At 38.1% G+C, this 23,873-nt stretch overlaps 3 protein-coding genes across 3 annotated transcripts; 1 reads left to right on the forward strand and 2 right to left on the reverse strand.

Moving 5' to 3' along the window:
* Positions 1–305: 305 nt before the first annotated feature.
* czib (CXXC motif containing zinc binding protein) lies at positions 306–3,631 on the reverse strand. The gene is made up of 8 exons (XM_084119688.1): positions 3,488–3,631; positions 3,319–3,402; positions 2,723–2,779; positions 2,184–2,265; positions 1,985–2,016; positions 1,746–1,823; positions 637–702; positions 306–557 (listed from the first exon to the last, which is right to left on the reverse strand). The coding sequence occupies exons 1-8, from the start codon at positions 3,491–3,493 to the stop codon at positions 480–482; spliced, it is 483 nt and encodes a 160-aa protein (XP_083975814.1). The 5' UTR covers positions 3,494–3,631; the 3' UTR covers positions 306–479.
* On the reverse strand, positions 3,631–11,189 carry uck2b (uridine-cytidine kinase 2b). Its single transcript, XM_084119687.1, has 7 exons — positions 10,983–11,189; positions 9,001–9,160; positions 7,544–7,640; positions 7,310–7,452; positions 5,909–6,006; positions 4,839–4,887; positions 3,631–4,751 (listed from the first exon to the last, which is right to left on the reverse strand). Exons 1-7 carry the CDS (start codon positions 11,088–11,090, stop codon positions 4,618–4,620), a joined length of 789 nt encoding a protein of 262 aa, XP_083975813.1. The 5' UTR covers positions 11,091–11,189; the 3' UTR covers positions 3,631–4,617.
* A 1,001-nt stretch (positions 11,190–12,190) lies between these two features.
* aldh9a1b (aldehyde dehydrogenase 9 family, member A1b) lies at positions 12,191–23,872 on the forward strand. The gene is made up of 12 exons (XM_084119679.1): positions 12,191–12,562; positions 12,830–13,041; positions 13,207–13,352; positions 13,463–13,592; positions 13,868–14,002; positions 17,428–17,624; positions 18,649–18,789; positions 20,137–20,325; positions 20,429–20,516; positions 20,641–20,782; positions 23,131–23,243; positions 23,351–23,872. Exons 1-12 carry the CDS (start codon positions 12,519–12,521, stop codon positions 23,443–23,445), a joined length of 1,632 nt encoding a protein of 543 aa, XP_083975805.1. The 5' UTR covers positions 12,191–12,518; the 3' UTR covers positions 23,446–23,872.
* Position 23,873: the final 1 nt, after the last annotated feature.

Genomic DNA, 23,873 nt, shown 5'->3' on the forward strand with positions numbered 1-23,873 from the left:
TGATCAGTCAACTCGATATTTACGACAAAAAAAGTAACAGGTAAAAAAAATACCTGTTGAGGATACTTGATTATCATTTATTGCAACATTAATCAGCTAAAAAACAAACAAACACCTTAAACTCAGCCTAATATGGTTGACTGGTCTTCCAGCCTGGTCAAAGCTGGGTTCTCCTTTTTTTGGATCATTTTACCAAAAAACTTTATTTATTTTTTTTTTTTAATAGTTTGCTGGTTTGCAAGCCCTGCTATTTATAAAAGGAAATGTAAATGTAGTTTCCACATGCATGCAGACAAACAACAACATACAATTCCATACTTTATTATTGTTACACCAACAATATACTGTCCATCTCGCGCATAAAAAAAAGTGTTCTTTTACCAACTACACAACATCATCAATCAAGAGTGTGGTGTAGTCGATTTAAATCTTCACTCAGTAACCAGTCAGTTCTTTTTCACTCTGGCCTCTTTATTGTTTCAGCACTTGATGAATTGATGTGTGACCTCGTAGATCCCCACAGACTCGCTGGCTTTCTCGTCGTAGTCTGTCCAGTCCTGAAACATGTTAAAAGAGAGTGTTGTGACCTCCTGAATGAACTGAACAAAGGTGTGATATGACTGAGAGAATTCTTACCTTCTCTTGCAGGTTGATTTCAGGGAACTGAGAGGAGGTTTCCGCTCCGCTAGCAGCAAAACCAGCCTGCAGAGCAACAAGATGAATGTTTATGCATTTTATAAAGCTTATGATAATTGACTATTATATAATTATGTAGGGTATCATTCAAAAGTTTAAGGTCTTTTATGCTCAGCAAGGCTGCATTTATTTGATCAAAATTGAAGTAAAAACAGCAATATTGTGAAATATTATTACAACTTTTCTATTTAAATATATTTTAATATGCAAGTTATTCCTGTGATGGAAAAGCTGAATTTTCAGCATCATTACTGCAGTCTTCAGTGTCACATGATCCTTCAAAAATCATTCTGATATGCTGCTCAAGAAACATTTCTTTCTTATCATTATTATTCTCATTAATGTTGAAAACCTTGATGCATTTTTTATCAAGAGTCTTTGATGAATAAAACGATCTAAAGAACAGGATTTATAAAAAAAAAAAAAAAAAAAATTAAACATGTCTTTACTGTCACTTTTAATCAATTTAATGCATCTTTCTGATTTTTTTCTTAAATGACCCCAACCTTTTGAATGGCAATATATACACTGCCTGGCCAAAAAATAAAATAAAAAAGAAATGATGGGTTATGGAAATGTTCTGATGTTATTTCCATCAAGATGTGCATCAATGTTTGGTCAAGATCTTGTATTGCCAATGCAAGAGTCCAGCACTCTGTAAAGTCTCCTCCAGCACATCCCAAAGACTTGCAATGAATTTAAGGTCTGGATTCGTGTGTGCCAATTCATGTGTGAAAATGATTCTTCATGCTCCCTCCCAACCATTCTTTCACAATTTAAACCTGATGAATCTTGACATTGTGATCCTGGAATATGGCCATGATGTGTCTTATTACATGTTTGTTTAAGAAATTAAAAGCTACACACTGCATCAATTAGGGTTAGAAGAACTGTTGCCAAACATATTACATGCTAGAAACATCATAATCACTGCAATAATGATCCAGTCATAGACTTTTAAGCATTTACCAATTGAAATCCAAACAGCAACCTTTTTTTGGTCAGGCAGTGTATATATACACACTACTTAAATACTTGGAATATCTCACTTGAGGTTGAAAATCGACTGGTTCCAGGCCTCGACACTCAAACTGCACCATTGTCTTAAACCTTTCACTGTCTTCTGCCTAAAGGAGAGAACATACATAATACCAGCATGACTGAGCAAAAAAATACATGAACATATGCAAATGTAAATATTCATATGCAATTGCATCCTTCACTTGGTACAATGTGGCTTTTGAAGTAACAAACAATCCTCAAAATAAATGTAATCTGCCTTACGTACATTGTAAGGTGTAATTGTGTCCCTCAGGATATCTGGAAACAGTAAGACATCCAGTTAAGTCCAATAAGAGCCATGACCCATGGCACAACCAAAAATGTAGAAACAACAATAAAGAAGATATTATGGTGCAACTTATCTGGAGATTTGGCTCATACGGAAGCATATTTTCAGCACATTTACTAGCTAGAAGGTTGGTTACCTATTGAGTTTTCCCGAGAACAGAGTTTGCACTTCTGCACCATGCTAGCACTCCCTCGTCCTCCTTTCAGTGGCATGCTGTCCTGAGGGGAGGAAAGGGCCAGCGATCACAATACAGACCTTGACTTCTATGTACTTAAGCCATTTATTAAACATTCCACAGCGATTTTTCATACAAAGTCACACAAATGCAAAATTGCGCTTGTATTAGTGAGATTTGGAATGAATAACATCATATTATCTTATTATTTTTTAATCCTAAGGGTTTGGAACCACATGAGGATGAGTAAATGATGACAAAAGTTTAATTTTGAGTTAACTATTCCATATTGTCCCTGCATATTATCATTTATCACAGTATCATCACTTTTCTATTATGTTTTATGCATTTTTTTCAACAGAAAGAAACTAGAAAATAAATCAATAAATGTCAATGAATAACTTTCATGATTAAATGCAGTATTCCATAAAATATTGAAAAGGAATATGCAGTTATCATTGTAATTCCTCACATTATATTTCCCACACTTTGCAACTTACCAGTAAGGTGATGTACTGCCATTTATCCGACACCTCGCCACAATTCCCACACTTCAGCTGCAAAGACAGGAGTCAGTAATTAAAGGGATAGTTCATTCAAAAATGAAAATGTTCCAAACCTGTATGAATTTCATTCTTCTGCTGAACACAAAAGAAGAAATTTTGAAGACAGTTGATTGGCCCCATTGACTTCCATAGTGAAAAATGTTCCATGGCCTACTATGGAAGTCAATTGTTCAACTGTTTGGTACCCGACATTCTTAAAAATATCTTATTTTGTGTACAGCAGAAGAATGAAATTCATACAGGTTTGGAACAAATTTAAGGGTGAGTAAATGATGACAATTTAAAAATTTTGGGTGAGCTATCCCTTTAAATTACGTCATTATACACACATGGCCACTTAAAACTTCAACACTATTAAGAATTATCAGTATTCATCACATTTACGAATGATTTTAAACATGTAATGCAATTATATATGCTGGAAAGTTAGTTATTTCTCAATTTCCATTAAAACAGTGAGCCACTAAATACACTGTTTGACTGGCAGCCTGTCACACTGCTGCATACTAGCAGCGACATGAACACTTTACCTTTAAATACCAGCGGAAATCATCCCCCTCCGGCCTCACGTTTGTTACATTCTCCAAAGTCGCTTTAAACTGCAACCCAAATTTCTACATGGACAAAAATAAATAGTTAGAGGAGCAACAATTCACTGGTTTTCTATCAAAGGCAAGTATGCACTGCTTTCACACATACCCCCATATTGAGCCACGCCTCTGTTGCTCTACGTCATCCAACTGCGCATAAAGACTGCGACGGATGCCACGACAGCTGCTCCCCTAGCGGACATGTGTGGTACTACATGCATGAAACGATGGAAGAGAGGTGTACAAAGCAAAAAGAGTTTAATTTTTATTATTTTATTCCACCACAACATAGTGGGTTATTCGTCAAAACCAGATATAAATCTGATGAATAATTCCCAGAAAAAAAAAAAAAAAACGTGGAACAGAGTCATGAAGGGGAAAGGAAACACAGGCTCATTGAAGCAGTGTGCACAGGGTTACTAAAGTAAAATTCTGGTAATCAATCTCTTGGTGTTAACGATACAAGGATTTGAGGTATTTCTTGTTACAAAAACTAACATATCTGACTGTAATCCCTGATTTTAATCTGGTTTTACATTGAATCAGGTATTATTACTGGTATAATTGGCATAAAATCTTACACTCCATGCACACTGAGATACTGTGGGCAAAAACCCTTTCTGGTAACACTAAATATAGTAGACAAAACATGACAAATTGGGTCACGTTATATGTACAAAAGACTACAATTAGAAGAACCATGTAACAACAGTGAGATTCAACTAGAAAGCTAAAAAAAAAAAAAAAAACTTAAATGACATGTGTACCATAATACTAGTGTATCATAATGCCATCTTTACGAAAAACACATCTCTTCACTCATACGCATAAAAGGGCCTCAGATATGAGGTAGTAGGGTTTTTTTTTTTCTTTGTGGATGGAACAACCCACCCAACCTGAGCTCTGACTTCAAGTATGTGTGCGAATAGCACAGTGATCAATGTCGTCTCTACAAAACATTCCATACTATTCATTTATTTTCTGAGTAGCTGAGAAAGCATAGACACTGACAGGACAGGTTGAGTGTGTAATCAAATCTTCCAAAAAACATACAGCACCTTCAAAACCCTCTGAAAAACTGTAAAAGCAAACAATTATCCACAACAACATTTCAAATACAAATAATAGTAACAATAACAAAGGCATTTCAGCTCCTGCATCCCCTTATTCTCAACGGGATGCCACTGTGAATTATTCAGTTCTGCCCTCTCCTCAATGGAGGGAAGGGTCACAGCGAGGTCAGTGAGGTCTACTCGACTCGGACGTCCTCCTTTGTCTGGGTGTCCCGTGGCCGTTCTGTAAACCGTTCTGTCGTTTGGTGAATCCTCCGTTCAGGAAATCCTGAATATGGTGCACGATCAGATTGATTGCCACTAGAGAGAAATGGAATGCAAGCACATCAAGTTAAATCTCTCTCCATAGTGTGTATTAAAAAGATAAACTTGCTCTTATTATCCTACCGAGATTGTCTGCTCCTCGAGGGATGATGACGTCCGCATACTTTTTGGTCTGCAAAAAATAAATGGTAAAGATAATTTAGGGCATTAAGAATAGAGAAAGCAGATGGAAAGTATCAAGTTAAAGCGTAACTCTCGCCAAAATGCAACCTAGGGTCTTTTTGTGAATCTACTCGAGGCAAACTTTCGTTTAAAAGCATAATTAGGATGGAAACGCCACTTTTAAGATTGACCGTATTTTCGTTTGCGGTCAAATTGCCTTGTGAATGGGAGTGCTAGGGGCACTTCTATGATAGCATCAAAAAAAGCTATTTTTAAAATACTATGAAGGCTCGACACAACATGAAACTTTGCTCGAAGTATCACCAGGGGCTCTACACATGAACTCCAGCATTGAGAACATTGTTTGTGTACACAGTTTACTAAAAAGAAAGGTTTTGAACAACTCACTGTAGCTGTGTCCGCATTTTGTCAGTCAAAAATAGTCGATCTCCGAATGCAACGTAACAGGGAGGAGAGTAAAGATGGAAAGCTCCTAAAGCTTAGTTCCATATAAATTCACGGATATGTTGTTTTGTCGTTAGTGAAAATCAATATTGACCTTGTATTTGAAAAAGGATCCTCATATAACAAACAATACTAAAATTCAGAGTAAGTTCATTTGCATTCGGAGATCGACTATTTTTGACTGTCAAAATGCCGGTGGACACAGCTTCAGTGAGTTGTTCAAAATCTTTCTTTTTAGTAAACTCTGTGTACACAATGTTCTCAATGCTCGAGTTCATGTGTAGAGCCTCTGGTGATACTTCGAGCAAAGTTAGCAAAGTAAAAAAATAGCGATTTTGATGCTATCATTGTAGTGCCCCTAGCACTCCCATTCAAAAGGCAATTTGACCGAAAACTAAAATACTGTCAAACTTAAAAGTGGCGATTCCATTCTAATTTGGGTAGATTCACAAACAAACCCCAGGTTGCATTTTGGCGAGAGTTACGCTTTAATATACGTGATGCCTGTCCTGACAAAACAGTGCAGTCAGGATTGGATATAGAAAGACGTTTACGGAGATACTCACAGGAAGACAGAACTCCTCAAAGGCCGGCTTCACAAAGGTGATGTACTGGTTCAGAACCTGCTCCAACTCTCTGCCTCTCTCACTGATGTCCCGCAACACTGAGTGAAACATGAAAATATGCATGATTGGTCTGTGCTAGTCTACATAACTAATGCTAAGGGACAGCGCTGGGCGATATGACTAAACATTCACGGTCATTTTACCTCAACACAGTATTATAGCTAGAAGTACAGCCTAGTGATTAAGTGATAAAATTATTAATTATCCAAGTTACCAACAAGCCGAGACCAGTATTGTGCTTTGACGTATATATACACAGTACCAGTCAAAAGTTTGGAAACATTATTATTTTTATGTGTTTTTGGAAGTCCCTTATGCTCGGCAAACCTGCATTTATTTGATCAAATATACAGAAAAAAAAAAAAAACTGTAATATTGTGAAATATTACAAGTTAAAAGAATGGATTTCATATACAGTGCAATGCATAAGTGAATACACCCATGCTAAAGTTGACTAAAAAGAGGAATAAAAAATCATATTTTGGAAATTGAACTTAATGCCTTAATTTAAAAAATTAGGAAAAATCCAACCTTTAAGGACACCAATTTTCTTTGTGAATGAATAATGTATCGTAAATAAATAAATGTTCTTCCTTAAAATACATGGTGCATAAGTGAGTACACCCCTATGTTAAATTCCCATAGAGGCAGGCAGATTTTTATTTTTAAGTATTTTTTTTAGGATACTATGCATCCTGATAAAGTTCCCTTGGCCTTTGGAATTAAAATAGCCCCACATCATCACATACCCTTCACCATACCTAGAGATTGGCATGGGGTACTTTCCATAAGATCATCTCTCAATGCAAATCAAACTAGCTATTAGGCTAACTGAAATAAAATCATGCCAATCTCTAGGTATGGTGAAGGCTATGTGATGATGTGGGGCTATTTTAATTCCAAAGGCCAAGGGAACTTTATCAGGATGCATAGTATCCTAAAAAAAAATGAAAAAAAATACTTAAAAATAAAAATCTGCCTGCCTCTATGGGAATTTAACATAGGGGTGTACTCACTTATGCACCATGTATTTTAAGGAAGAACATTTATTTACTTACGATACATTATTCATTCACAAAGAAAATTGGTGTCCTTAAAGGTTGGATTTTTCCTAATTTTTTAAATTAAGGCATTAAGTTCAATTTCCAAAATATGATTTTTTATTCCTCTTTTTAGTCAACTTTAGCATGGGTGTATTCACTTATGCATTGCATTGTGTATATATATATATATATATATATATATATATATATATATATATATATATATATATATACACATACACACTAAACCAAATTGCTCCAGAAATGAATCAATGAAAATGCCACACAATGCATGTACCTCTTCGCGAGAGGCGCGTGTCTGGGTCCGTGTCCACAAACAGCTTCATTTGGAACAGATCTCGAATCTCTTGCGAGTAGAACATGAGAATCCCCTCAAAGAGAACCACATCCGCTGGATACACAGTCACAAACTCATCTTTCCTGCAAGAGGTTTGGAGAACACGTCATTCAGCAGTGACATCAGAGCGCCCAAAACAGCACCTTCAGAAACGACAGGGAGAGCAGCGCTGACCTGGAATGGCTAACAAAGTCATAAACTGGGATGTGCACAGTGGTCCCCTGAATGATGTCGCGCAGAGTCTTCATGATGAGCTCGTTGTCGAAAGCATCTAAGAATTATGGAAACAGTGATGAACAGATTATTCTCTATTCAGTAAGAAGCTAGTCAAAGAGACAATGCAATTTTAATCCTTAAAAGTAGTAGTCCATATGACACATCTTCTAAATCCTTTAGATCAAACGAAAAATTAAGACCTGTACCCCTTGTCCACCAGAATGTTTTGCGTTCTAGAGCCAGAGCTTGTTCTCAGCCAGGAACGAACAGTAACGTAACTCTACTACGTGCTGTCTACCTGACTATAACCGGTCTAAAATCAAACATTATTACGTTGATCAACGAGACTCACTCAGGCTGAATAGTGCTTGTTTTGCGCATAATTTTTGTAATTCCCGTGGGTTTCTCACATCTCACAAACAGCTCACGAGTATCAAATTGACTACTTATTCATGGCTTATTGCGCTTAAACGGTCAAATACAGACAAAATTATGTCAAAATGCCCGTCTTGCCGAGTATTCATGTAAATTCAGTCAGTTTCGTAAGGTAAATAGTTGAGAGAAAAGGCATGTATCAGTATATTGGATCAGTGCATACGCTCTTAAAGTGACAGACGCCTAATAAACCTGCTGCTGTCTGTCATTAATGTTCATCAAAGAACAAAAGAAAGAGAAAATCATTTACTGCTCTTGACTGAATAACTTTAATGCTTACAATTAAATTTACAAATCTGTATTTAATTTTTACAATGTAAACTATCTAGTGCTATTTTACATTTGATTACTGTAGTAGTTCTTACCTGAATAATACTGTTAGACTCACCTGAAAAACTTAAAGCCATGTTTATTTCATTTGTCTCTTTATTCTATTGTATTTATCTGTGCTATTGCAAATAGTTTATTCTTATTTTATTACTGGCGGTTTACTCATTTTGGTAAATGTAGTTCAACGATTCATATAAAGCCTCCCTCTGTGCTGTGTGTAGGCCATTTCAACAAAATTACCAAAAAATTATGAGATCAATTTTCTGTAAGGAGGTATACATAGCAGTTTTACCTGTGGTATCAAATATCAATATTTTCAAGGTATCGTATCAAAGTTGGAGATTCCAGTATCGTGACAACAATAGTATAAAGTGCTATATAAATAAACGTGACTTAACTGGAGTGCCGAATTGCCTAACAAACAATCCACATCACTGTGATCAAATGCTTTCTTAATTACCGCTGTCAATTTTTGTTACTGAAAGGAAAGCACATTTTAACACCACTCTCAGCAGTGTGGGCGGCATCAGGATGTTCGCTGCTCACGTATTTCGAACTTCTCCGCGAGTATATCAGGGCCTTTATGGTGTTTTTGTGTTCCACAGAAGAAAAAAAAGGGTTGCTTGAACAGCCCTCAGACCTTATAGTACCTGGGTGATCGAAGTTAAACTGGCCCTTGAGTGCTTTGGCCTTCTGTTCAGGCGTGAGCTCCCTGTAAAAGCTGTCTTGACTGAGGATGACCACCTGCCGCTGATGACGGTCAATTTTATTCTGGCCCAACAGCTCCATGATCTTCTCACATACTGAAGACTGAAGACAGGACACAGGACTTAGTAAGTGCCAAACTCTTTAAGATGCCCAGTTCACATATACACATCCTCAAGCCACAGGTTTTGTATTATTAACCCTATAATGCGTACTGTAACATATTTGAGGCCTCTAAATGATCAAATTACCAAAGAACCTGTCGTACACAATCTACATTCTGCCGTCTGATTGACGGTTTATTCTTTTTAGTTAGTAAAATATATTTTAGTATGATTGTGAAAATGTCCACCTTCAAGTTTTGGTGACTTTTATAAAGTAAACATAAGAATACATTTGATATTGTTAGTTAAACAATTACCAATACCAATATCATCAGGTATCAAATATAAAACAACAGGCTTTTGATGAATGTTTATTAATTTCTCAATCATCATTGTATTGCATTGTATTATACGTTTTGCCCCCACAATAAAAGCTACAGAGCCTTGATCATAAAACCAAGCATTTAAATATCATCTTACTAAGACATTATTGGGAGATATAGAGCGACAACTGATATTTATATGCATTTTATGATAGTATTCAATGATTTTATTACAAGCTAGTTTGCCACATAAATATCGACAACTGCTTTTGCTCAGTATGGGTATATATATATATATATATATATATAATCTAAATATTTACAGTGTTAAAGGGATAGTTCACCTATAAATGAAAATTGTCATGTCAGTGAACACCAGAAGTGTTTGGTTACCAACATTCTTTAAAATATCTTCATGTTCTTCATAACATGAAGGCGAGTATATGGTGACCACACTTCCATATCTGGGTGATCCTTCCCTTCAACTTGAACTGTAGATAAAGACGACTTGGCGTCTCTGCGGACACGTGCTGTGAACTGTGGTGTGGTATAATGCCATGGGGGTGGGTCAGATCTCCCATGTAAGGAAATTCGGCAAGGGAAGCATGGCCTGGCTTTATCCATCGGCCAACTGTACAGTTATCATTTGTGTCAGTCATTATTTGTAATCAGGTGAGAAGCGTGTATTCCCCTCACACACTGACACCAGTGAACACAAGGCAGCACAAAGTGTGGACAAACCACATTTTGACTGCAAGAAACATGGTTTAAGAGACACTTCAGAAGTTCAGCTGTAATTTTTTCGCAGTGGGAGTTACATTCCCTGCACATGAAGGTCAGCGGAAGATTAATGACGCGTTACTAAAACGGGGTCACTGGGACAATGTAAACATCCTCCGCTATTATGACGTCACGTTCCCGCAACTTTCGGTCGCCTACAAAGAGGAAGTGGCACTTCTTTTTTTTTTTTTTACTTCTTTTTTTAACTGCGACTTAAAAGACGTCTGGCGAGAAATAAACACGTAGCAAACGTCAACATCCGATTTAGACATTCAAGGTGGCTCGCAGACAAATAAACGACAACATAAAGGTGATAATTCGAAATGAATTACGCCACGTGGAGCTAAAACATTACATTATCGACATTCATTACGACGATAAACACGAAATCTGGACACGTCTTAACGGGACAACTTATGGGACGTCGTTTAGTTTAAGTTTTAAATTCGCGTTTTAGAAATTTACTCACTGTTTCCACTGATGAATAACAAAAGACTTGTCGAATGACAAAATGGTGTAAGGATTTTGACCTATAAGATGTGAATACATTTTAAAATCCCCGATGCCGTATTTATAATGTGTTTTGTTATATATTTCATTGTGAGTTGACTAAAGCCACGCGGTCGCTGGAGGCACCGGCGTCATAGAAAACCCCCGTTAACCGACATGATAATAGCGGAGTCTGTGCGGTTTTACTGATAAATCCTCTAAAGCTCAAACCTTTCCACTGGCGGTGCCTCCAGACACACCGATGAGGAAAGGCTGTCGGATGGTGTGGCCGTTCTCCTCCTCTCTGTCCTGGAGATGTGTTTCAGAGTCGCCAGCCATGCTTGCAGTGAGTGGAGCAGCACAACGTGTGTGTGTCGCTATTCTAATAATACACACACACGGTGCTCGTGCTCCTCCTCTTTTACTGCCCCACGCACTCACTCACTGCTCTCACAAAGAAAATAATGCTTACATTGTAAGCTGTTCCAAGGATATTTTTTTTTTATCCAACAATTAGCCATCGATATACTTTTTATTGAAGTAAACGTACATGAAATAGCATTTAAACGTTTTCAGGTCACGAATGAGCAGCATTAAAGCCGAATATCTATCTATCTATCTGTCTATCTGTCTGTCTGTCTTCAAGTCCATTCAAATAAACGTAATACAAATTAAAATATAATTTACAAAAGAAAACCGAATTTCCCATTACAAAGAAGTAAGCCAAAATTGTAGAGTTACTGAAAGAGATTTTCCGTTATCCCTGTATTAACATGTATCATATAAAAAAAATAAAATGACATGTTACAATGATTTATCTTATGTATTACATTTTTCAGATTAAAGGATTGGATGATTTTAGATTTATTTCACAATGATATAAATTCACAAAATGAGTCGTGCTGTCAACCTCCACAAATTTGGAGACGATATATTTTATGCTATATTTTACTATAGGTGTGTTCGACATCGGCTGCGGCTGGATGCAACCGATCGGCGAGAGTAGCCGCGTGCAGGCGGGGAGGAGCTGCAAACGGAGACGTGAAGTCGGACACTTTCTGGTTCCCGTAGTGGCCGCTCACGTGGTGTTCGCATACTTTACCACAGCTGAAGTGAAATAAATGCAGTACTGCCAATTTGTGCCAAATAATACACAGATGTTTCAGAGACATTTTAATTCAATTCTTTACTGCTTCATACAGCGTCTGTTTGAACAAGAATAAAGTTCATCATACTATCAATGAAGTGGAGTCTACGTTTTTTAAGCAGTTTTAATTTGATAAACATGACACAATATAACATGCAACGACATGAAAAGAGTGTTCACTGTTATAATAAACTGATTTGAGAGCTTTAGAGGAACTAAAGGTTTTCGAATAAACACGAAACACACGTGATCGTTGTCATGCGGTGAATCCGGCCAATCGTGGAACAGCTGTGTCGTCATCAGAGCTCCTGCAGCCCAGTGCAGCCGCTCTTGAGAAGCTGCACTGGCTGAGTTCTCCGGCTACTCTCGAATTGCTCTCGCGGTACTTTGATGGCATACGTCACAGTCACGTGGCGTCGGCGCTGTATCAAGTCGGACAAAATTTCTAACCGGCATGCACTGCTTTAAGTCAGCCGCCGATCGGTCTGCGCAGAGCTGCATGAAGTCGAACAAGCCTTATTTCATTGAGTTTTATCTCCGGAAACGTCACACGACATCATCGAGAGCAAACCAATGGAAGTCGTTCTCGCGCGTAAGCCCCGCCCTAAAAATGATCGAACATGGCTGGACTGATCCGAAATCTACAGCAGATCAGAAGCGAAAGGTGAGTGAACGCTTACTAGCGTTTTTCAGTTTTCAAGCCTTAACATAACGCTTGCTCTGTAGTAGGCTGCATTTAATCGGAGAGCTTATGTTGTTGCCATCGACTTTTACAGACTTTTATTGCGATAAAATAGTCATAAACATAACTTACATACACAAATCATTTTAAGAAGTTGTGATAGCTGTTTTTGTAGATCTCTTCTAATTTGTGTTTGACGCTGTTTTGGTGCAATATCTGAAAAGACCTCGTTTGTTGACACTCGTCCAGGGGGTCAAAGTTCAGTGTTAGGGAGATGAAGATGGCCCTGTTGTGCTCTCTCCTGACCCCGGGACTCCGTGGGGCCCTTCACTACACCGGGACCAGGAGCTCATCCTCAGGAACCCTTCATATCAAAGAGCCACTCAACTTCTGGTGTGGTGGCCGAGTCAACATCAAAGATGTGAAAGCCAAATCCGAACCAGTATATGAGCCTGCAACGGGTAATGCTTTTACTAGGCATTGACCAATCAGACTTTGCCCCGTCACATGATCACAGTCACATCTGGCTATGCCTGTGCACTGATTTTTTTTTTCTATACGGCATGTTCTATGATTAAAAACATTACCATCTCTGATCCTGTCGTGTCTTGATGGATGTGTCCCAGGTCGTGTCCTTTGCCAGCTGCAAGCTTGTGGGGCCACAGAGGTTGATGCAGCTGTCAGGAGCGCCAGTGCTGCTTTCACAGTGTGGAGGAAACTGGCAGGCATGGAGAGAGCCAGAGTCATGCTGGAGGCGGCCAGACTCATTGAGGTAGACCGGAGTGCATTGATCCGACATCCTAAGGCATTACATAATAACGCTGCTTTGATTCGAGAAGTGCCGAGTCTGATCTTTTCAGTTATTTCTGTTGTCGAGAATAGAAGAGAAGAGAGGAGATAGCTGAGATAGAGGTAGTCAACAATGGCAAGTCCATCACTGAAGCCCGTTTAGATGTGGACTCAGCCAGACTGTGCATTGAGTATTTTGCAGGACAAGCCACCGTCCTTTCAGGTTAGTTGGTTTGTTGTTGATCGTTCTCAGTTGAATGATTTCTGAAGACTGGAGTAATGATGCTGAAAATTCGGCTCTATCACAGGAATAAATGACATTTTAAATTGAAATAATATTTCACAATATTATGGTTTTTACTGTATTTTTGATCAGCCTTGATGACCAAAAGGTCCAAAAACATGAAAAAACCTTAGTTATTCCAAACTTTTGACTGGTAATGTACATCGAATTAAAATGATAATTGTACAGATGGGTTACCGGCTATTCTTTCTCAGGTCAGCACGTTCAGCTAGCCGGAGGTTCATTTGCCTACACGCGTCGGGAGCCGCTGGGTGTGTGTGTGGGAATAGGAGCCTGGAACTATCCCATCCAGATCGCGGCCTGGAAATCTGCCCCTGCCATCGCATGTGGTATGTGTTATATAAATGATATAAGTGTGGCTTAGCAAAGTTTCCATGGAATCACACATAATAATAATAATTTGTTGTTGATGATATTATGGCCAGCAGCTGGTAAATGGAAATTAAAATTCTATCCCCCGGTTTCACAGACCAGGTTTAAGTCTAGTCCCGGACTAAAACGTATGTTTGAGCCGTATTAACTGAAAGCAACTTGTACTTGTTTTGTCTCAAGATGCACACCAGTGATGTTTTTTCCTAAGGCACATTTACAAAAGCTACTTAAATGCCCTAATTGAACTAAGGTCTAATCCTGGCTTAATCTAAGCCCTGTCTGTGAAACCAGGCCTAGATGATTTTATAAAACAATAAAATAAAAAAATAAAAATTACATTTTTAAATGCTACAAGTGAATTTACATTTGCTAAAGATTACATTTAACCTTTTTTTTTTTTAAAGATAATCTAAATGTTAGAGTTGTGGAAATGAGCATGCACGATTATTTATCCAATAACCGATACCAATAAATAAATAGAAAATTGGTAATATCGGCAGATAACTGATATAGTACCAATATATTGTTCATTCCCTACTTGAAAACACTGTCAATTTAGATAAAAGTGTCTACCAATTTAATAAATGTAAATAAATAAACGTAGTTCACTATCTTATCTGGCATATATCAGCTCTGTTTGTACCTGGCCTTAGTTTAGACAAGCTGTTAAAGTCTTGTTGAAGTTTGTTAAAGCTTGCCTAAAGTTGCAGCGTAACATCCTGGGCCCGGTTTCCCAAAGCGTTCTTATCTCTAAGCAGTTCTTAACCTATTCCTTAACCTCTCTCTTAACCTTATGGCACGATTCCCGAAACGTTCGTTCGCTAAGTATATCTTCTGTAAGTCACACTTTCGTAAGGTTGGTCTGGACCACTCTTAGCTTTACCTTATCACTGTTGCAGGTCTATACGAATATAATTCTGAAGTTTTAATACACCCAGACAGTATTCAATTAGGCTAATTCAAGTGTTTTCATGCAAAGAATAAAATTGTCATTACACTGATTGTTGTTAGATTTTTAATTATATTATTATACAATATTATTATGACCGCCGCTAGCATAGCTAGCGAAAGCGGTCATATAGGGATTGTCAAAGGTTTTTTTTTTTTTTTTTTTTCGTCATCTACTGAATTTTTCGTCAACGATACCAGGGACACCGAAACACCGGGGAACATGAAATTTGGTGGGCATGTAGCCCCACTAGACTTTTACGGAAAAATTTCGTTTGGTCCCCGGGGGCCACTCCCCCCCCGCGCTGGGCCCCCCGAAACCCAAAAAATGCAGTTTTTCCTAAATAACTACCTGAACCGTGGCACCGAGGATGAAGAAATGTTTATGGTATGTTGGTCTTAAGGGCCCACATCAACCTAGCCCATAATCACTCATTTGTGATTTGCGCCCCTTCCCATAAAAAATGAAAATGCAATATTATTCTGCTTTAATCGCCCCTATCTTCAGTTGAGATGTTCAGAACTGCACCATATTTCATGTGTATGATTAACTTGACATCCTCTGGGGGTATGCTAAGTTTCGTAGAATTTCATCCATGGGGGGGTATAAAATAAATTCATTTATGTGCACATTTAGTGACTGTACACTCATCGGCCTGTAGATGGTGGTGTTGAACGAAGGGTTGCTGGTTTAGGATGATACTGTCACACACACACATGCAGGAATACAAACAAACGCAAGCATGCACACACACTGACATCCACACGCACAGACACACACCCATACACACACATACAAATCCACATGCACAGACACACACACACAAACACACACGCGCACACACATGTACGCACGCATACATACACGCACAGACACACACAGACACACACATACACAAACACACACACATACACACACACACAGACAGACATGCACATACTAGTACTTTTTTTAGGTATATACATAAACACGCAATACAGCCAAATTGCTCCACGTCATTTATTTTTGTGGAAAGCCAGTGCAGGCCTGAGCGGCGGTCATATTTTGTACCGCCATGCGGTACATCTAGTTAATTTAATTAAAACGCTCTTTTAAAGGCCAGTGAAAGCATAGGCTACTGTCAGTTAAGTCCTATTCGGACGCTAATATTGTTTCTCATGGGCTCGTCCGGTATTTTAAACATTTACAGGGGTAAGTCAGTGATTTTAGTGCCGTCCGAATCCATAATGTCAGTGTTTTTTCTCACCCAACCCGCGTAAAAATCCCTGGCCAAATTAGTACCTTCTGTTTTTTGACAAACAGGTCGTGTGGTAATTTAATTGCCGTCTGAATCCACATCTCTGAGTTTACAAGAGATTCAAAATTCACGGTTTAAATCCTTTTTGATCACTGCCGAGCACCGTACGCAAGATGTAAACTTATTACTGAAATGCTAGAAAGTATTTACAAGAACAATATTTCATCGCAGCTCCACCTCAGCGAACAAAAATGGGAAAGAGAAGAAGGCACGTACATTTTTGAAAAGGTTATTGTGGCACCAATATATGTTACAATTTTAAAATATGTAGGCTAGGCTATTATAGGCTATTATAGTTTGGATTATTTTTAATAATATCCAATAATCATAATAAATTGCAATTTCAACTATTTCTGAAGTGCTTCATTTATAAAGATCACCGCTTTCTCACATAAACAGCCCCTGCACGAGAGAATAATTGATTCTCGAGCCATCGATATCAAACAATTCAGCACCATCGCCACGGACAGCGCCGGGTAACGTCGCACGTAAGAAGGTATATCTTAAGCAGCTTCCTAAGGTATGGTTCGGGGAACACACTTAGGAACATAAACAACTTTGGTAAGATATATCTTTCGAGCTTTCTTAGCGCGCTAAGAGTGAGCGTTATCGGGAAACCGGGCCCAGAACTTTTCTCCGACAGAAGTCCGACATGCATTACGAATGATGCCTGTCGTTTCACCCGAAAATCTAGTTATCTAGGTAAAATCTAGGCCAGTTTTTAAAAATGAAATGTATGCATGAATTGTTCAAAAATAATAATTAAGATGCATTTAGAGAATAGATAGGGCGGATGTCCATTTCATTCCGACTTCATCATCAGTTTTGCTCTTAGGGGTTAGAGATTTGAGCAAACCCCTAAACTCGACTATTAAACTGCGGCACATAACATGTCCTGCCACGGATATGAATGATACCTCAAAACTGTTAAAGTTAACAACCTTATGATTTTTACCTGGTGGATTTTAAAACCTAATCTCTGACCTTAATCCGCCGAGTCTCCACTGTTATTCACGCTAGATATAAAAAAAAGTGAAAGGCTATTGAGCTGTATTAGGTTAATACCCTCTTCTTTCACTCTTGATCTGTGCCTGAAATGATTATCTTAACAGTCTGCTATTACGGTCCAATCGTAGGCAACTCCATGGTGTTCAAGCCGTCTCCGGTGACCCCCGCGACTGCAGTGCTGCTGGCTGAGATTTATTCCCAGGCCGGAGCTCCCGAGGGCCTGTTCAATGTGGTGCAGGGCGGAGAGGAGACGGGCTCTCTCCTGTGTCATCACCCGGATGTGGCTAAGATCTCCTTCACGGGAAGTGTGCCCACGGGAAAGAAAGTAAGAGGTCTCCAGCGGTAATAATACAGTAGCTGACTATCACAGAGTGTTAGTTCACTCAAAAACCAAAATTCTCTCACCCTTATGTCATTCCAAACCCATAAGGCTTTGGTTAATCTTCCAAACATTTTCATTTGTAAGCCCAGGTAACCAAAGTTACCAAAAATATATGCAGTTCTGTCTCTTTATAGTGTCCTGGATTCTGATTGGCTGTCAGTGTTTTTAATGATTTATCTGCTGGGGAAAAAATCATTTTGATTCCAACAACTGTTATGGTCTGGACTCTGTTCTTTTACATTTAGCGTCAAACTATAACTCTTATATCATACTTTTAAAAAACAACTCAATGGATTAGTCATTTCTTGTATACGTAACAGAGTATTTGGTCCTTGTTGCTCTTTTCCCTCACCCATGATTTTATTAATAAACAAAGAGCACAAGAAAAACAGAATATCTCTTGTTGAAAAGCATCAATAAAAAGAGTTTGACTAAATTAAATCTGTTCATCAAATAAAGAGATCGCATCTCTTCACAAGACTTGGATTAAAGTGCTTGATTCATTTTATGACACCTTTATGACTTCTTGGATCTTCAGTCTGGCCCGGACTGTCAATGAAGAGACAGAAACCTCTCAGAGTTCTTTCAAATATCAGTAACACTTTACAGAACAAAGGGCCACAGCCCTCCAGAGTTTAGTTCCAACCCTGCTTCAACAAAACTTGATTAGCTGGATCAGGTGAAGGGTTGAAGCTAAACTCTGCAGGGCTTGTGTGAGTTTGACAACCCTGCTTTACAGTTAGTAAACTAAAATAAAGTCTTGGGTTTGGAATGACATGAGAGTGAGTAAATGATGACAGAATTTTCATTTTTGGGTGAACTGCTCCTTTAAGCAATTGGTTATTGTGTCTGGTTTAATACAAGTTGTGTATGTTATATATGACGTTATACAGTCTATTGAGAAGTTTACTAATAGTAGTAGTAATGCACTTAAACCTGTGTTTAAATGCATGTTTTGTCCCAACAGATAATGGAAATGGCGTCCCGAGGGGTCAAACCAGTGACACTGGAGCTTGGAGGTAAATCTCCAGTGATCATCTTTGAGGACAGTGATCTAGAAAACGCTGTTAGAGGAGCACTCATGGCCAACTTCCTGTCTCAAGGCCAGGTACTGTATTGAAAGATCAAGTCAAAGTATGGACATACAGCGTTTTGCAATCTGTAAAATATATTAGCCATGTCCAGCCAGTAATAAGCTCCTTCTCAATCTACCTGTCACAGATGATCACAGTCAAGCTGATATAGACCAACTGCAATATTGCTTTAGACAATATGTATTTAAGCAATAAGCCCCTATAAGCCGTGTTTTACAGTGGATTTAGATCAGCTCCGCGTCGTGCCTAACAACGCCCCTTAGCTGTTCTAAATCCACTGTAAAACACGGCTTCAAGGGGCTTATTGCTTCCATAAAATGGTTACTCCATAAAAATATTCATTTAAAAATAATTGTATTCATAAAATAAACACCAGCAACAAAAAATATAACGTTTTAACACATTTATTCCTCCGCCAAGCAATGTAGTTCCAAAGAGGTTGCTAAGCAACACATGCAGCAACAGAGAATCAAACGGCAGTTGCGCAGTAACACTAATGTAATGCGGTCACATGTTTGTTGAGTAACTTACAATGGCTTCGAACGCGGCTCAACCAATCAGAATCAAGGACTGGCACTATCCGTTTTATGAACAATATTATAACGTATAATTATTACAATAATATTGCTTTATAAAGTATTTTAGTTTACACAATATTTTAAGTTGTCTGATTAAAAATGTGTTCACTCTAAAATAAATGTTTAAATAAATCAGACATAAAAAAAGGCAGAGACGAAAAGCAGAAAATACTCTACCGTTAAAAAGTCTCTTCTGCTCACCAAGGCTACATTTATTTGAAATATTTATTTAAAATAACTATTTTCTATTGTAATATATTTTAAAATGTAATTTATTCAAATGATCAAAGCTGAATTTTCAGCATCATTACTCCAGTCTTCAGTGTCACATGATCCTTCAAAAATCATTCTAATATGATGATTTTAATGCTCAAGAAACATTTCTTATTATTATCAATGTTAAAAACAGTTGTGCTGCTTAATATTTTTGTGTAAACCAATAATGCATTTTTTTTTCTTCAGGATCCTTTAATGAATCGAAAGTTAAAAATGTTTTTTTCTTAAGTGTTACCACAAATTTTTTGAATGGTAGTGTACACCTCATACCTTTTTTTTCCACCAATTTTTATTTTTAGTATTTTTTATTTTATTTTTAGTAATTAAACAGTTTGGCTGCAGTTATTCACTAATAGTATCAGACTGGACACTAATAATAAAAACTTTTTTAAATATACCGTTTATGGTCAACTATGGATCTATAAATACACTCTCCAAGATCCTCATATTCATACAAACATGTATTATCCCATTCCTTAATATTTCCTTTTTTTTTTTCACGTGTAGGTGTGCAGTAATGGAACAAGAGTTTTTGTGCAAAGCTCAATTGTTCCTCAGTTCTTGAAAGAGGTGGTCAGGAGAACTAAAGCCATCCTGATAGGAGACCCTCTGTTGGAGGAAACTCGTATGGGAGCCCTGGTCAGCAAACCACACCTGGAGAGGGTGCTGGGATACGTGGACCAAGCCAAGAAAGAGGTATGTATAGCTGTATGTTTAGTAGAAAATATTCATTTAGTAGCATGATTGTGTCGTTTACGATATTATGTGGCTTGGTAAAGTAGTTGCTTTGTCTTGACAGGGAGCCAGAGTGCTCTGTGGAGGGGAGCCCTTCATCCCAACAGATCCTAAACTAAAAGATGGATACTACATGACACCATGTGTGCTCGGTGAGTTAGAAAAACGGTTGACACCTGATGTTTTGAGGTCATGTGTTGTGGAAACATTCAATGGTTTATTTTTCATTCTGTTCACTTCCTCAAATCAGTCCGTTCATTCACGTCTTGTTTCCAGACGGCTGCACTGATGACATGACGTGTGTCAAGGAGGAAATCTTTGGGCCTGTGATGTCAGTACTGTCCTTCGACACCGAGGACGAGGTTCTTCGGAGAGCCAATGACAGCTCTCTGGGTCTGGCTGCAGGGGTCTTTACTAAGTAAAGTGAAAGTTAGTTTTATACACTACCGTTCAAACATTTGGGGTCGGTATGATTTTTAAAAAAGTTATCTCAACTCATCCGAGTTGCATTTATTTGATCCAATATAGAGTAAAAAAATGTTTTCTATTGTAAAGGCCCACTGAAGTGCCTTGAAACGCTTACCACTGAAACAGGAAGACAGGGCGGGGCATATCAAACAGCTCCTCCCCTTTTTAATTGCCAATAGTGTTTAGTTGATATCACAGCTCAGCCAGAGCTGTTGAGCTCAGTAAAGCCGCAGTTTCCTCCTAATCTCTAACCATTTCTCCTTCTAATCTCCTCCATATCGCTTTAAAATAGCATTCTGTGTAGAACTCAAATGGTTCCGATACGTTTTCTGGTCTGCGCGTATGATCCGCTCTGTGCTGTCGTGTCTCTGGACCGGAGCAGACTGTGTGCGGCCTGCAGCGGTTCGTGACACTAACATGAAACCAGACTTCATTCGCCCCAATGGAAAGCATGTTTACACCTGAATCCTTCCCTATCCCCTACATAGTGCACTATGAGCCAACGTGTGTGAACAAGTGACTGGTTTCAGCCGCAGCTTCAGCTTCTATTTATAGTGTAGGGGGCGGGACTCTTTTGTTAGGGGGTAACAGTTTAGGACCCAAGAACCAGATGTTTGAAAGAAGACCCGGAGTCAGAATTATAATAAATTGAAGAAAAGTTTTACTGAAGATAGTTTGCAGTTTCATCAGCAGAAGTCAGCTTCAAGACTCACAATGAGTTTGTAGGACGCCCCGCTTACAGTTACAAACATCACAGCAGTTATACCCTACACACGCACACACACACACACACACACAGCAGTTATTCCCATCACCAAGGTCTAAGCTACGTCCCTTGCTTCAGGTTGCAGTTTCTGATTGGCTAAGAAATAGATAAACATAGTAATTTTCCACACATATACAGATAGACGGAAGCATATCTCCATTGATTAGGCAGCTGACACTCGGACCCTGAAGTTTGGCACGTCGTGACCTTCCAGGGCGCAGATTTGAGATGCTCAGCGCCAACATGTCCCAAACAACAACTCAGTCAATCCACAACAGTGCCAGTGGTTCCTTAACCTGCAATCAAGAAGACTAACACACACCGATACACAGCTTTTCCAAGGTTGGATTTGGCTAGGCTCTAACTATAAACAGGAGAGTCGTCTCAAAACATCAAGATAATGCGTTCTTTCTCTCAAGGAGAGGACACTTTAGTCTAACGCAGTATACCGTAGTAAAGCTTTAACAAAGAAATGGTCCCTTAAACTATAGACTTCAATGACCCCTGTGACCATTGCTGTCAGAGTGCCCTAGAAAAACATATGAATGTATTGACACATTGAAGACATTTCTCAACAAAACAAAACATCTTTCCATATTTCATTTCTGGAAGCCGGGCTAAATAAGCAAGCACTGTTACTGCGTTCAGTTATCAAATACAGACATTAGAGAATACATGAAAAGAACATAATCACACTGGTAACTTCTATAACAAAGTAAAATCTCACAAGTCTAGAAAAGTCATTCACTCATGTGATGTTTAGAAGGAAAAATATTGATTAATACTTTGATCATAATCACTCATTACATGTACATTGAAGCAACAGTGGATTCCAAATTCACACCCTTCACTTTAGATTCTAGAGAGACAGAAAATCTGATGAGAAGCTGAAGTGCAGAGTGATGTCATCAAAATCATTGATCCATATTGGTGGAAATGAGAGACTGTTTTGAATGCTTAGATCTTCTAAATGTGGATTTTATCATTGTTTTTGCGCACACTAGCTTATAGATAACAGAAAGGCCAACACATTCATACTAAAAGCCAAAAAAATTAAATTTTGATTGTATGGGGACTTTAAATTATTTTATTTTTTTAATGTAATTTATTCCTGTGATGGAAAAGCTGAATTTTCAGCATCATTACTCCAGTCTTTAGTGTCACATGATCCTTCAGAAATCATTCTGATATGATGATTTGATGCTCAAGAAACATTTCTTATTATCAATGTTGAAAATAGTAGTGCTGCTTAATATTTCTGTGAACTGTGACATTCTTTTCAGGATTCTTTTATGAATGGGAAGTTCAAATGAAAAGCTTTTATTTGAAATAGAAATCTTTTGTAACATTATGAATGTCTTTACTGTTGCATTTGATCAATTTTATGTGTCTTTACTGAACAAGTATTAATTTCTTTCTAAAATATTTTCACGAACTCCAACATTTTGAACGGTGGTATTTGTGATTGGTTGATGTTTCAAAGTTTCCCGTTTGCTCATATGTTCTTTTCCTGTCTGTTTCTGACTCGCTAGAGATATTAAGAGAGCACATCGAGTTATAGAAAACCTGCAGGCTGGATCTTGCTTCATCAATAACTACAATATCACACCTGTGGAGGTGCCATTTGGAGGATACAAGGCCTCAGGTCGGTGACAATAGGAGTTACAAAACATTTTTTGTTTGTGTGTGTGTGTGTGTTGGCTCTATAACACTAAATACTCTCAAATTACAACCTTCTATCTCTGATTTCAGGTATTGGAAGAGAAAATGGCCAGGTGACCATTGAATTTTATTCTCAGTTGAAGACTGTGGTGGTGGAGATGGGTGATGTGGATAGTCTCTTTTAAACACGTATTCTGGTCCCAGATTAATGATTGGATCCTACTGGAAGATCTCAATGTGGCATTAACCACGTAGCCTAAAGACTGACACGCACAGTTACTGAAATGTATCAATGTTCACCACTAATGGACCATGTTTAGCCTGCCAACATAATTTCTATCAAGTAACGGCAGCTGTCTGTGAATATTTCACAATCAAGTGCCTGCACTGTTCTTAATGAGCGTAAGAGAGTGTAAACTGCATTTATTTGATTGTTAAATAGCTACAATGTAATATTTTGGTTGATGTACATGTGTATCAGATCTTACCCATGCTGTGAATGTATGCTTTTCCTATTCATTCGCTCAAGGAAACACTATGCAAATATGGTAATATTTTTTAATGAATGACAAAAGGCGGTAAATAATTGTAATAAAGGAGCTGGTGTATTAAG

Source organism: Abramis brama (assembly GCF_963993115.1).
Source record: "Abramis brama genome assembly, chromosome: 7".
NCBI classification, from domain to species: Eukaryota; Metazoa; Chordata; class Actinopteri; order Cypriniformes; family Leuciscidae; genus Abramis; species Abramis brama.

Excerpts from the sequence above, each read along its gene's own strand:
- czib (XM_084119688.1), bottom strand. Across the intron at positions 2,780-3,318 it reads ATTTCCGCTGGTATTTAAAG|CTGAAGTGTGGGAATTGTGG; the intron begins GTAAAGTGTTCA and ends CTGTCTTTGCAG. Across the intron at positions 2,266-2,722 it reads GGCAGTACATCACCTTACTG|GACAGCATGCCACTGAAAGG; the intron begins GTAAGTTGCAAA and ends TCCTCCCCTCAG.
- uck2b (XM_084119687.1), bottom strand. The coding sequence starts at position 11,090 with ATGGCTGGCGACTCTGAAACACATCTCCAGGACAGAGAGGAGGAGAAC. Across the intron at positions 7,453-7,543 it reads GACTTTGTTAGCCATTCCAG|GAAAGATGAGTTTGTGACTG; the intron begins GTCAGCGCTGCT and ends AACCTCTTGCAG. Across the intron at positions 4,752-4,838 it reads TCGAGGAGCAGACAATCTCG|TGGCAATCAATCTGATCGTG; the intron begins GTAGGATAATAA and ends ATTTCTCTCTAG.
- aldh9a1b (XM_084119679.1), top strand. The coding sequence starts at position 12,519 with ATGGCTGGACTGATCCGAAATCTACAGCAGATCAGAAGCGAAAG. Across the intron at positions 20,517-20,640 it reads CATGACACCATGTGTGCTCG|ACGGCTGCACTGATGACATG; the intron begins GTGAGTTAGAAA and ends TCTTGTTTCCAG. Across the intron at positions 20,783-23,130 it reads GCTGCAGGGGTCTTTACTAA|AGATATTAAGAGAGCACATC; the intron begins GTAAAGTGAAAG and ends CTGACTCGCTAG.